We start from the raw sequence: 14,427 nt of genomic DNA on the forward strand, positions 1-14,427 counted from the left end.
GATTGTCGGTCTGAAACGCCATGGACTTTCCTATAATCAACAACTCCCTTAACCTTCGTTGCATCTAAGTGAGGACTTCGTGAAATGCCTTTGGTTTGTGTGGTCATTGTCGTTACTTTGGGCCACATAAACCGTTTAAATAAACGAGTTTGCTGAGGGTTGCAGTACTGCAGTCAGCCGTAGGGTGTCTATTTTGAACCGTGCCGACTGCGCGTAGCGTGGACAGAGCGCTAACTTCACTATTCATTTGTTCACCTGTTGCTAATGAGCTATCAGCGAGGTAGATTCGAGGAGGTTGGCTAAATATGAAAATGTTCAATTGAATAATGATTGATTGATTGATTGATTGATTGATTGATTGATTGATTGATTGATTGATTACTCGAAATTTTCAGAACGTGACCAATTTCACCTAATTGTTATCAACCACATAAAAACAACAGCACAAACTGTATTTCATCCCCATTTTTAAGCAGGGATTAAAACATGAAATTGTACTCAAAATTTTCAGAACGTGACCGATTTCACCTAAGAAACATCAACATATATCAACGACATATATCAAAAACAGCACAAAATGTATCACAAGTTATTTATTGGCAATTCTTTCATCAAAATATTCACATTACTTGCATCAGCAGAAGATTTTAGAGACATATAATTGAGGATTCACCAAAATGCCTCATATTCATGTCTTGCTATCTGATATTTAAATTTCCTGATTTTTGCCCAGCACTCCTGGCAAGCTAGTGCTCTTGCCTACAGCATTTCAACTACTGGTCATTTAATCCAACCGACTATTAAATGCACAGATCGATGGGATATCTTCCTACAAATGATTTGTCCAACTTGTGGTCCAACCAATGTCAAATGGAGGACACTTCAGGTCCTTAATTAAGCAGTTTCACAACAGTAACAGAATGTAACTTTTGAAGAATCTACATGTACCTGTGTTGAATAACACAATAAATCACTTTACCCAACAAGTTGGTATAGCAGAAAGTATGAATGTTTGAGAAAGGCATATACATGTAGATGATGTCATCAACTTTCACCAGTTCTATTATTTGAGCTGCAAGTATCATTGCTATACTTCATGCTCTTCCATGCTACAGCTGTTTGAAATATTGCCTACATCACTGATGTAGCTTCTACTACTACTACTGCTATTGTCACTGATACTACTATTTCTACTACTACTATTAATACTGATACTACTATTTCTACTGCTACAAGCACTACTGCTGTTGCTATTATATGTACTTCTACTTTTACTAACTTCTACTGCTAATAGTGCTATTGCTTCTGTTTGCATTAACCAGTACTGTCGCTACTACTACTACTACTGCTTGTGCTGTGTCTTTCCTTTTGACTGTTGGAGCTACTGCTGGAAGCACTGCTGCTCCTACTTCTCCTTCTCCTGCAATTTTGTGATCTTCTCCTGCGGTTTTGCGATCTTCTCCAAGCATCACCAATTTTAACAGCCTCTTCCAAAACAGCTCTTTGGTTTGGCTGCAGAAGGTCTGATACAGCTTTGGAAAATCCTCTGTCTGAAAGTGGAATAGATTCAACAATGTAAACAAACAAGATGAGGGACAAGGGCACAACCTTGCAGTTACAATCTGACACATTATTAACAATATTAAGATCTTGATCATACCTCAAATCTTTTAAGAGGTTTTGTAAATTTCATAATGCCATAGCCCTAGACATCACAAGTGTTAGTGATCCTCCCCTTCCCTTTTCCCTTAATCACTCCCAGCTATTTCCCTCCTGTTAGGGGTAATTCGTCTGACGATCTGCTGAACGGTTGTGCACACTCAGGAAGAGGATGTCAGCCTGTAATACTGCAGTAACTACAATTACTGCTAGGTGGCCCAAAATTGCCATGATTCTTTGAGACCTCGATAACTACCAAAATTCATACATATCCATTTAGCACCTTCGAGTTATAGGTGCGAACACACATACACAACAAAAACAGTACCCCCATCGGAGGCGAATCTCCTTCACGGAGGTAAAAATAACAATTACTGACAAATCACAATCAAAAGGAAACTTTGAATATCCTTTTATCAATCAATCTTTTCAGAGATTTAAGATTCTCTCACCAGCTGACATGAGGCTGCAGACGACAGCTTTTGCACAGGCCAGGTTCGGGTGTGTCTGTACCATGTGGTTAGCCGAGGACGGAGGGAAATGGTACGGAGGCCACCAGTCCCGTCTGATGTACCAACACTGCTCCACTGACTCCAGCAGGGAAGGACTTTGCCTGCACAGAGAGTTTATGATATTCATTGTACATGTATATTTATCATAGGGTTAATTTGTACTTGTGTTTATGAAAACACAAGCAGATTCATTGTCTCTTATATAACTGTATAACTGTATAAAGTAGATAAATTCTTTAAAATTGTTTGATATTGGGAATAGTTTGATTGTCATGGATGTACAAGTTGCCATACATTGTACCTGTTACAATTGTCATGCAATAAAGTTCTTCTTCTTTGTTCAAAGATTATAAAACTATGGTGAAAGCAAAATAGAAGTTGCATAGCAATGCATAGAATAGAAAGATGAAATGGCACTATTCCTAGGATAATTACACTATGAGAATAGTATAGTCCAGAAAGGAGTCTCTTATGCTGTGACTACAGTAAAACCTGTACAAGTGATCACCTCTATACATAAAGACCACTTGTCCAATGTGACCACTTTTTGGTGGTCCCTTAGATAATTTTTTCCATTGACATGAACATTAATAATCCTGTCTATAGTGACCCACTGTCCACATTGACCAAATTCTGAGTGGTTTTCTTGGGAAAGTTTGACTGAATGTATCATGGCAAGCTCTTGGAAACTCGGGGAACCTGTTTTCCCACTCACATCGTGTGAATATTCCTGAGGATATCTGCCAGCTTCTGCCAAGGCCTGATGTCCTGGCTCCAGCAGTGGTGGTCCAAAAGGTCAAACAGCACACACAGACACTCCCCTAAATCATCTGAGTAAGAAAATTCCAATCTGTTAAAGACTACACAAGTTGTATTGTCAGTGTACAATACAGTAGCAGATTGTATAGTACATAGAGCAATTTATGTTCTGTACAAGCACTTTATAAATGCCAAGTCAATGATAACATTTTAAACCATACAATTTGCATGCAACTATACGGACAGATCGTACTGGAAAAACTTTATTGATTGTATCTCACCGAAGTAAATCCGGAAGAATGATGATGATACCTTATACTAATGGCTTTAAATTTGTCCAACATTATATTACATTTTGTGATACAGAGAACTGTGTCAAACACATTGACCCTATTATAACAATAAAACAAATAATAATAATAATATAAAAGACATCCAATCTGGTATGTACCTTCTTGCTTCAGACAAACAAGGTCCAGCATCAGTTCATCTGATGGCACTATTTTCTGCAGTTCCTACATGGGAAATATGTGAAGTCTATTTCTGTTTCAAGTTCAATAAAGATAGTTGATTAAATCAGTACAAATGCAAGGTGCAGTATAAAGTAATAATCAGAAATGGTGCAATACTGAAGTTGCTCACTAGGTGGCACTTCTGCTGTGTGCATCAGTATAAAGATCAAGCAACATACAAGCTTGCCTTCATCGTGGTTTTATGTTCACGGTTTTCGCAGGGACCGCTTCACTGTAAACTTGAAAACCAATGTTTCCACTACTGTGCAATATGTGACTATAGCGCTACCACAAACTAAAAACCACTGCGGACACTCCATTTTCTCCCTAATGCAAAATTAAATCACTGCAAACTTAAATGCATTTACAGTAGCTCTAGACTTTTTTTTATTAAAACAATTCAGGCCTTGTAAGGTTTATAACAGCATTTTTGTCCAATGTTGACTTCGTATGTATACTGGAAGTACTGATGTAACGAACCTTTAGCACTTTGACTTTTTGTTCATCGGGACTGTTGTGTCTCTTCAGGAAGAGATAATAATACTTGTGTGCATTTGGGTTTTCTGGGTTCTTTTCCCAGTAACTCTGCAGAACCTTCCCTGCCTCTTCTGTCCTGTCATAGTATTCCAGCATCTAGGAAAATAAAAACAGCAGTTTAGTATAATTATACCATGGCTAACCATTCACTTACAGAAAAAGTGTTACTATTATTTGACTGTAAGCAACAACATAACATGTTCTAGTGTAGCTACCTCCACTTGTTTTGTCACGAAGATGTCCCAGACACCAGGCTCCTTCAAGACATCTTCAAAGTTGTCTTCAGCCTTGCCTGCGTACCGCTGGACAGTCTCCTCACACGTGGTGAGGGTTGAGTCCAGCATCACAGACTCCTCTGTAAGGTAAAAAAGGCAAAGGTAGTCCCATAGCCTTTATGTGGCTGTAGGTGTCATCATCACCATCATCAGTCGACGTGCTTTCGCTACGACGGGGTTATACCGCTTTTTACGGGGTGACATACTCTTTCGTTGGTTAATGGTGTAAATCACTGTATGGCTGATACGAGACGGAGGTTCGCCAGGCCTCCATCCGGGTGATTTGTAGTGAATCACCAACTCCAGACAGAAGAATTTGGACCATCGCACACTGGGGCATACCCCTACTCTTTCACGAAAGATGTGGTGGGTTCTTTTACGTGCGCGGGGTGTACTATGTGGCTCTCCCCAAACACGGGATCTCTATTTAATGTCCTACCCGTGGAACGTCCCTAACCCTAGATGAACTAGGTACACATTTACACCTGAGTGAAGTGAGGAAAGTCGTGTAAATTGCCTTTCCCAAGGGCGCAACGTCGGGCGCAAGTTCGGATATATCAATCCCGGGTCCCATTGTTTGACAGCCGTTGTAGGTATAGTGGGTTCTTATCCACAGTTTATGGCATGGTATTGGAAGGCAGAGCTCATCCCTCTCCTTCCATCGCCTTTTACCTCCCCAACCAAAGTCAGGTACCCATTTTACACCTTGGTAAAGTAAGGAAAGTCGTGTAAAATGCCTTTCCAAAGGACACTACATCAGTGGCATGTTAGCGGAATCGAATGCAAGACCTCTGGGTTCTGGGCCAAACATTCTAACCGTTACGCCAACACGACGTCAACACATCCTCAGTAAGGACAATGCGCTCAATACCGCAGTTGTACACCAGTCAGTATATCAAGACACTTTTAATTTTTCCCTGCTGATTTTGTACCAAATATGTATTGGTTACAGGGTTAAGCAGCAGGGAGAAATTCAAAATATCAAGGCAGGTCACTTTGTTTAACATTTATTTAGAACTGCGTCAAGCACATGCAGACATAACAAAAATTCTTCTTTTTTCTTCTTTTGTTTAAAAGCAACTTTGAATTTGGTAACATTTCCTTCTTTCAAGTTCATTTTCCCACCCCATCTCATCCCATGAAATAAACCTGAAATATCTGAATATCTTTTTTATTCAATTGGATTTGTTTGAATATGGTACTGTAAATACATTTAGATATATTTTGTGGGGACTTGATTTCATGGTAGAAGGGGAAAAGTGCTTTTTGCTGTGTTTTAAGTTTGTAGTTAAAACAACTCTGTAGTAATAGTGGCAATTATACAATGGAAACACATATCCATGGCGTCATGAATTTCACAATGGAGAGGCCACCACGAAAATCATGAAAATGAAACTGCCACAAACACTTTCAAGATTTAAAGTACTGTAAGGCCACGCCAATTTAGTTTGTTGCTTCTCGGAATAGCCTGTCCTGTTTTTCCCATTTTGAAAAAAAAGAAGATTAGGTCTCAATTCCTATTCACAAATTTTAACTGCCAATTTTACCATTTGTTCAGTTATAAAACTCAATAGCCACCAAAATAGATCATAAAGGCCTGCACATACCTAAAAATTGTGGTCATATTGATCATAAGTTATCATTTTTCATCTATCAAAACTATTTCTCAATATCAATCCATATAGTACATGGCAAAAGGTAATTTTGTTACTGAAATTATATTACTAGATCAAAGAAAGGGGTGCATTGCATAAAATGAGCAATACAAAGCTGAAATTTGAATAATCCTCTTAGTCTTTATGTTATGTAAACCCTTATCTTCCCCCCAGACTATTTGCAAAAAAATTTATTCTTATTTTTTTTCGCCCTGTCGCTCCAATTTTTTTCTGAAAAATCCGGGAAGCAACAAATTAAATTGCTGTGGTCTAAATACATTTATCTCAATTGCAATGTTTTAATATTCGCAGTTTTCACGGTAACATCTTCACCGCAAACTTAAAACCACCCTAAAAATGCTTTTTCTGTCTTCTGCCCACCTACCACCTTGTTTCAACCGCGAACTAAAAACCGTCGCAAACACTCATTTTCTCCCTACAGCGAAATTAAACCACCGCAAACTTGAATACGTCTACGGTACTTTGTTTGAGATGTTCCTTACGTGTGTCGTACCCTCCCGTGAGGCCGCTGACGTCCTGTAGCTGGCTGACTTTATCTCTCCCCTGCAGCCACAGTCCGTACTCTATCAGTCCAGTGTAGGCTTTCACAACGGGCACCCAGACGGGCTGAGTTGCCTTGGTGAAATATAAGGCACGTTTCTTCCTCAGCGGCCCCGACTGTAAAACAAATAATAATGGTTTTATTGGTCAGAAATTACCCATGCAATGGCAGCCAGTGCTGAATTGCTGCAGGGTTTACAATCACATAATACACAACAGATACACATTTGCTCCACACTTGCATTTTGTAGAACTGTTGCAAGGGTCTGGGTGGCTGCCATTCTGCACCAGCAGGTGACCTCAATATGACCTTCCCCAAGCAAAGTCAGGTACCCATTTACACCTGGGTAGAGTGAGGAAAGTTGTGTAAAGTCCCAAGAGCACAACATCTTGGCATACAAGTGGTTTCGAACCCGGGACCTCTCGGTTCTGGGCGAAACACCCTTAGAGTGACCGATTGCGCCACACGATGCCACTTTCAGAACAAATAAGAACATGCACATCTTTAATTTCAAACTTGTCTCTCAAATATGAGGGTAAATCACTCTGTACCAATCTACTTCCCCTATATAGTGTATAACAATGTTCTCCCAAAATTCATTATTCCATCCTCGATTTCAATAATTTTATTTTGACTACCATTTTGACTAATGAATCTATTAGGTTTAAAATTGGACCTTGTAAAACATCTATTGGAAAAGTCATGCCTCTGATAGAAGGTTAAGTAAACGTCCATTTAGTGAAGCATGATAAACTTCATTTGGTGAAGCATCATAATGTTTTAATTAGCTAGTTATAGTACAATGTGGCTTACATTTTCAGCCAAGCACGCTGGGTCACCCCCTCTCTTTGCGATAAGTGTGTTAGGCTTTTGTTTACATGCAGAGGTTTTGACACTTGAGGCTAACGCCTGAAGCTCCCTGAAGCTTTATGCCACCATCCAAAATGACGAATGTTATCCCTTACAACATGTTGGAGCTGGGGCCGACCCTGGGATCGACCTCCCGCCCACGAATCCACAGAATTTGATCCATATGATGAAACACTATGATTGCAGTACCGCTTACACCAAGGGGGCATGTTCGTCATCATCATATTTGTAATTTTCTAACCTTGATTGCTTCGTAGGCCTCCTCGAGGTGTCCCTTACTGAGCAGGTGGAAAATGAACTCCAGGTGAACTTGGAACCTGTTCAAGGTCACCACTCTCTCCATATTACTGCAAACATATGCCACAGATAGAAAAGTAATAACCAAAATCAACATCAATATAGTATATACCATCGGTGTGACTTAAATAAATACTGCAGCAACTTTGAACAAACAGTAGCTCCTTGTATATTTTGTTAAGGTACCATTGGGTTCCACAAACACAAAGATGAATCTTCTCTATCTGTACTAGCATTTGTTTGTTCATTCGTTTTTTCAGACCCTTGTGGTGCCTACTGGCACATAGGGCAGCAAGTCATTTTCCTGTTTCAGTAGCAGGGTATATTTCTACAGGGAGGGCCAGGTTGCTAGCCCTTCCTATTTAACGTACTCGAGGCAACTCCATGAACACGGGATCCCGATTTTACGTTCCTTCCAAAAGACGGGTGCAGCCCCAAACCAAGATACCCTTCCCAGGATTGAACCGGGGTCGCCCAGTTACCATCTAATTGGAACCAGGAGTGGAACCCATTTATTAACTGTGAGGCTGCTACCAGTTTAGCTATAGGGATATCCCATTTTGCTGCTTTACATACACCAAAAATTGCAGGTTTTCTGTGGTAAGTAAACTTACTCTGCATGTGACTGCAGGTGAATAGGCTCTGTCCCAGGGTGGTTGTACAAGACTTCTGATCCGACCTGAAATGGGAAGAAAAAATTAAGCCACACCACAAGTAACTATATTGACTCCTTTAAATTCGTCAACCTGGCTTCGCTTTACACTGAATTCTGGCACCAATTACGCTATATGACTAGAATGCACCGATTATGCTCTACATTAAATTTGAGCAGTTCGACTCCTAGCCTCCATGCCAAACCCCCAATCTCTAAAATATAGATCGTGTGGTACATACTTTAGAGATTACTAGTACTAGATTGGGGGTCTGGCATCCAGGATATCCGACTCTAAATTGCATAAAGTTAAAACAGCTGATTATGCTTTACACAAAAGGGCATGCAGGCCCTCCATATAACATGTTTCTCCTTACCTGCCACATGATGTGTCCTACATCGTGGTACTCGGTGCAGAGCGCTGACATGACGTGCGCCGCCTGGTGCCAGTTGTGCTGCAGCAGGGCGCGGCGCAGCAGGTGCACCAGGGGAACGTGGATGGGCTGGTGCCTGTTCCCTCTGCTCACCAGCTGCAGGCCCTTGTTGGCTGGGGAAAGGCCATCAAAGTACCATCAAAGTAAATTCTTACTCATTTGAATTGAAGACAAAATACAGTCAGAGTTAGTCAACATAATAAAATTTGTCAAAAAGTTGCTGGGTGTCCAAACTTATGTCACTTCTTCCCATTTGCACAAGAGTTATCTACCATCGAACAAGGACATTATACAGGACCGAACAATCATGACCATAGCTAATGTAAAGAACAAGAGATATCAAAACCAGAAGTTCTGCTGCAGTACCAATGAAAATCACCTGGAGGCCCATAATCTACCTTGATCTTCGTCTTCCCAAGTCATATCCACATACCAAATATCATCACCATCCTTGCAAAAGTTTTTAAGTTATCACAAATAACGTTATCCATAAACACAAACACACAGACAGACACACCTAAAACAATACCTCCATTTTTAATGGAGGTAACCATACCTTCTGTCTCCCCTGGACTTTCCCCAGGTGTGAGGGTATAAAAGGGAGTTCCATCCTCCTCATCCCCCTCCAGCATCCCCCCACTGGTCCAGGTCGTGGAGGAAAACACACTCTCCACATCCCCTCCGTCAGACTCAGCATCCATTATAACATCTAAAAAACTACAGATCTATGATCTCTGCAAGTACGTGATTTTAGTCTTTGTAACTATCTCTAAACGCGATGTTTATCAAGAGATATACTCCACAAATCGAATTTTGGAGCCAGAAAGAAACGTGTCCAACTTTGTTTCCGTTCCCGCCAAAAGGTCAAAGGTTAGATGTTTCCCACTATGCCGTGCGGCAGACTGCAGACGTGTGACTTTTGGTCTGAGTTTGTATGAATACTATCACTGAGCTATTGAACAAATTTTGTGGGAATCTTGGCGATTCTGGTTATATTTTATGGTTTGGGACGTGAAAGCGATCGATTTGAGTGAAGATAAGCGTGGACGCAGGTTATAAACTGTTGCGAGTGTCCTGTGTGTGTGCTAAACCGGTACGCCCCCCTCCCACAACAGACGACATTTTTGATCCAGGGGTTCAAGTCATCCGCCACGACGATGCAGTATAGACTCGTGTTTGTCGCTATTTGTTCGCTGTTCGTCTCAGCAGCATGCCAGGGACAGGGCCAGCCTCCCAACCCTGCTGAGATACGGCAGCAACAACTACAGCCGGACGTTCCACAGCCGCCGGGGGTTCAGGTTCAGGCGGCGCACGCACAGCCAGGCCATGCGGGGCAGCCCGCTGCACAGGCCGCCCACGGACAGGCAGCAGCGCCGGCCCAGCCTGGATCTCAACCCGCCTTCCACCACGGCAGCTTACCTGATCCTGACTCAGGAGAGCCGCGGGAGGCACCAAACCCACTGCGCAACAGAGACCATGTACAAGACCTAAAGTATGTCTTCCCAACGAAATTATTCGAACTTCGAATCTATTTGCACATATATAACCTTGTTGAAGTCTAAAGAATTTGGTTAAGATGAGTGAGCAGACTGTCAATTTAACGTGTTAACATGTGAATTCCTAAGAATATCAGAAATTGGCTTGTTATATGGTAGAATGCCTCTTTTCCTATCATAAACCTCGTGCAGGTCCTATTGTAAACTCAGTCCGCGTACATTGAGCATTTTATTATGTTTGGTGGAAGTGAAGATTAGCATACAATATGGGATTCTGGCCATTGTTTTACAGAGTTGAATCACTTGTTGTATCTAAACTTTTTTGTTGGCCCAACTTTAATTTCTTTCCACACACTCGCATCAGTTTTGCCGTACCCAGAGGATGTCATGCATATAATCAAATCAGTGTGGCCTAATTTAGAATTCAAAACTGTTACAAGCATCTCATAATTTTGCTCATAATTTGTACAGCATCTACTGTATGCTTTTTTGAAATGAAAATATCACGAGTTATATACAGACTTGTGAAGAGATGATGATGTGAAACAAAGAAGCGAGTAGAACAGTCTCCTGGCCCCCGGGATTCGAACCCGCACCAAAACCGGGCAGCCAGATTACAGGCCGCACCACACGCCTTACCACTAGGCTAAAAGGTCGAGACTGGTTAGACTGGTCAGTTGGAGGCGCTTGAACCCCACTGTTACACTACTTCCCCTTTACTTTCTTTTTTTAAGATTGGTCCTCGAATCTCGGGGTTCGATCTCCCTGCGCTGCACATCTTGCCATTACGCCCAGGGCCGTTGTTGGGCGCCAGTGAAACAAAGAAGCGAGTAAAACTGTCTCCTGGCCCCCGGGATTCGAACCCGCGCCAAAACTGGGCAGCCAGATCACAGGCCGCATGCCTTAACCACTAGGCTAAAATAAAAGGTCTAGACCGGTTAAACCCCAATGTTACACTTCAATAATTCTCACAATTCTGTATCACATCTCTGCAGTCACATGAAGGAGCACCTGGACCCCCTGGTGGGCAAGTCGACGTCGGAGATGTCGGAGGAGGAACTACAGTTCCACTACTTCACGCAGCACGACTACGACAAGAACAACAGACTGGACGGGATTGAGCTGGTTTCCGCCATGACGCACTTCCACGAAGACGACCACGACAAGAGCCACAACGATCCACAGCTCACGGAAGAAGAGATCACAGCAACCATCGACCAGATCTTACGAGATGACGATAGGAACAGGGACGGGTTCATTGATTATGCCGAATTTAAGGCGTCTCAAGCAAACGAATCATAAATTTTGCAAAATGTCTATGCAGCAATACTTGCCATATGTGATTGTTAGTTAACCCACTTGTTTACAATGCATTGTTTTCGTTCAGACTTAGTCAAGGTAGTAAGCCAACTGGACAAGGTGGTTTGAGAAAAAGAGAGCTTGATATAAGAAATGAGGTTCAAAATCAATTTTTTTTATGCTTAGATTGTTTTAAGGGCTCTCATATTTGAAACATTTCAAAAGATGTTCAGGATATTTTTCAGTTCAGAAACTCCCTTTCGTTTCAGTGCACTTATGCTTAGATGATTGTTTTAAGGGCTCTCCTATTTGAAACGTTTAAAAAGACGTTCAGGATATTTTTCAGTTCAGAAAGGTCCTTTCATTTCAGTTCACTTTAATTCCAAACTATCGTCTATCTGTTACCTTGTGTTTCTAGCCTATGTGAGAAAAATAACACCCTCCCACAAAAGGCCCAGCTGTTGCCACTTACCACTGAAGCTGTTATTTTTCACAAAGGGCATCTAAACTGACAGAACAGTACCAGCACAGATGGCACACTTTAGTTACTCTCCAAGCAAAGGAGGGGTTCTGGCAGGTTTTTGACGTGTTTAAGGCATTTTTGTCGGGCTTTCTACTTTGTCATAGACAACAGAAGAATGACAAAGTAGGAAGCCCGACAAAAACGCCTAAAAACACGCCAAAAACCTGCCGAAACCCCTCCTCTGCTTGGAGAGTACACTTAAGTTACATAGGTTAGCAACCCAGCCTAGTCAAAGCCCTTATAACATTTTAATTTATTGGACAAACTCTGTGTTAGAATTTCAAAACGTTTCTGTCTACCTACACTACATCTTGAGTGAATGAGCCCAAATGAATAAAACAAATTAGAAGAGAGAACTGCTCCTCGAGTTATCAAATATCAAATTATCACCTTTAGGCTGGGTTGTTGGCAATCACTATTGTTGAGATAGTGATATATTTTTAGGTGCCTATATGAACCATACCTAATATATGCAACAAGGCATACTGTAATAAACTTTATCTTCACGGTAGCAAAATTTCACGGTGTAAGAAAAATGGACATTTTCACTGAACTTTAACTTCACGCTGGCGGCAAGTGATTTACAGAATGGATGTGTGAAGGAATTTTCACTGTGATGATAAGTTCACGGTACAGAGGTGACCGTGAAAACAGTGAACATAAAGTTACAGTGAAAGAAACAAGAATTACAGAAGTTAGATTTGTAATGTGGGACTCTAAGCCAAAGTGCAAGATAATTACATTTTGATAAGATGACTACCAATATATTGCAATATCTTCCTCAACATTTAAGAACGAAGAGTACAAATCAGATATTGAATGTAGTAATTCGTTTTCCAGTACTGTTGGAAAACCGAATTAGCTCTTAGGACCAAATAGTTATTTGTTACTGGAGTCACCATATCCTGCTTGTGCCAACAATTTGATTGTTTTCATGTTCCAGATATTACGTTAAGTGTAAACAATTACTTTATCACTGTAAATAACAATATTTTAACAAAATCAACAAACTGTGAAATTGACTAATGATATTCGAGGATGTTTTGAACTGCTCTAAATATTTCCTATCTGTTTGTCTGATTAAGATATTACGATTAGTCACTGAGAAAAAATAGCGAATGCTGTCTGATACATCTAACAGTTTACACAATCTATCCAGTTGCTTGAGCAACTTTTGTATTTTATTACCCGGATGTCTAACCTTCATTGTCGATCTTACAAATAATTTGCTCTGTTATCATTACTGGAGAACTGGAGACTATTTTTTGTATGTGGAAAGTGTTGTGACACGTTACAAATAAATCTTTCAATTTTAGACAAATACATGTAATTATTGCAGTTGCTTAGAACTCCTTTTTCGATCTCTTTTTCTCATTCAGAAATCAAAAGTTTCGTCCCCAAAAATTATCTGCGAATGCTTCGATGTGGGGATGAAAATGTCTCCAGCATAGCTTGAATATGTAAAATATGCTTGTTCTGGGATAAGTCAAACTTTACACAAACTATTAAGTAAGTAAAATAGAAAACAGAAATATATGTAGAGGATCCAACTGTCTCTCTGTTCACCTTGTAGTGCCTAGTGGCACACAGGGCAGCAAGTTTCCTTTCTGTTTCAGTAGCAGGGTATATTTCTACAGGGAGGGGTTGCTAGCCTTTCCTTTAACATGCTCAATGCACCTTCTCAAAAACAGGGCCTCCTATTTTACGTTACTTCCCTCCTATTTTACGTCCCTTTGGACGGTTGTAGCTCCAACCGAGATATCCTGCCCAGGGTTGAACCGGGGTCTCCCTGTTAGCAACCAATCAGAGCCAGGTGATCAACTGTGAAGCTGCTAAAAGTTACTGGGACATCCCTAAGCTAGTGTCGCTAAGTATTGTTAGTTATATGTTTCATATTGAGTCTGTCTTCTTGTATAGAAATACACAGAAACTTTATCGTATCTGTTGCACACTTTATTCCAATACACACGCACACACATTGGCCACATCACTTGTTAATTCGTCACTCAATAGTATTTCTTATCATTGCTCTGAGAAAAAAAGGGCAAGATTTCTACGTTCGCAGCACAGATAGAAATTCTCCGGACAAAACTTCTCTTTGGAATAGACGCAGACATAAACCTGTATGACTGTATAACAATCCTCGTCAGTGTGGCAACTACATACTAAAGGTTGTGTCTATATCAATTATTGTCAACACAACAACGAGGTATTGTCAACAGTTCAATGAAGCCAACATTTGACGTTCTCTAGTGCACTAAGCTTTCATATAGAGTAAGGCAGTGTCTTACAGTCAGTGTCTTATTAACAAACACCTCTTACAAATGTTATGTGACGCTATAAGTTTAGAGTAGGGTCAATCAAATCGTAGATAGCTTGTTTAAA

At 40.8% G+C, this 14,427-nt stretch overlaps 2 protein-coding genes across 2 annotated transcripts; one reads left to right on the forward strand and one right to left on the reverse strand.

The window, feature by feature from the left end:
• Window positions 1-578: 578 nt before the first annotated feature.
• LOC136432178 (TATA box-binding protein-associated factor RNA polymerase I subunit A-like) lies at window positions 579-9,569 on the reverse strand. The gene is made up of 11 exons (XM_066423220.1): window positions 9,281-9,569; window positions 8,668-8,837; window positions 8,253-8,317; window positions 7,583-7,688; window positions 6,413-6,587; window positions 4,195-4,334; window positions 3,923-4,075; window positions 3,382-3,445; window positions 2,887-3,001; window positions 2,112-2,272; window positions 579-1,550 (listed from the first exon to the last, which is right to left on the reverse strand). Exons 1-11 carry the CDS (start codon window positions 9,423-9,425, stop codon window positions 1,315-1,317), a joined length of 1,530 nt encoding a protein of 509 aa, XP_066279317.1. The 5' UTR covers window positions 9,426-9,569; the 3' UTR covers window positions 579-1,314.
• Window positions 9,570-9,632: 63 nt separating this feature from the next.
• LOC136432180 (cell growth regulator with EF hand domain protein 1-like) lies at window positions 9,633-13,372 on the forward strand. The gene is made up of 2 exons (XM_066423223.1): window positions 9,633-10,216; window positions 11,216-13,372. The coding sequence occupies exons 1-2, from the start codon at window positions 9,882-9,884 to the stop codon at window positions 11,520-11,522; spliced, it is 642 nt and encodes a 213-aa protein (XP_066279320.1). The 5' UTR covers window positions 9,633-9,881; the 3' UTR covers window positions 11,523-13,372.
• The last annotated feature ends 1,055 nt before the right edge of the window (window positions 13,373-14,427 follow it).

This window comes from Branchiostoma lanceolatum, chromosome 4, assembly GCF_035083965.1.
Source record: "Branchiostoma lanceolatum isolate klBraLanc5 chromosome 4, klBraLanc5.hap2, whole genome shotgun sequence".
Lineage (NCBI taxonomy): Eukaryota > Metazoa > Chordata > Leptocardii > Amphioxiformes > Branchiostomatidae > Branchiostoma > Branchiostoma lanceolatum.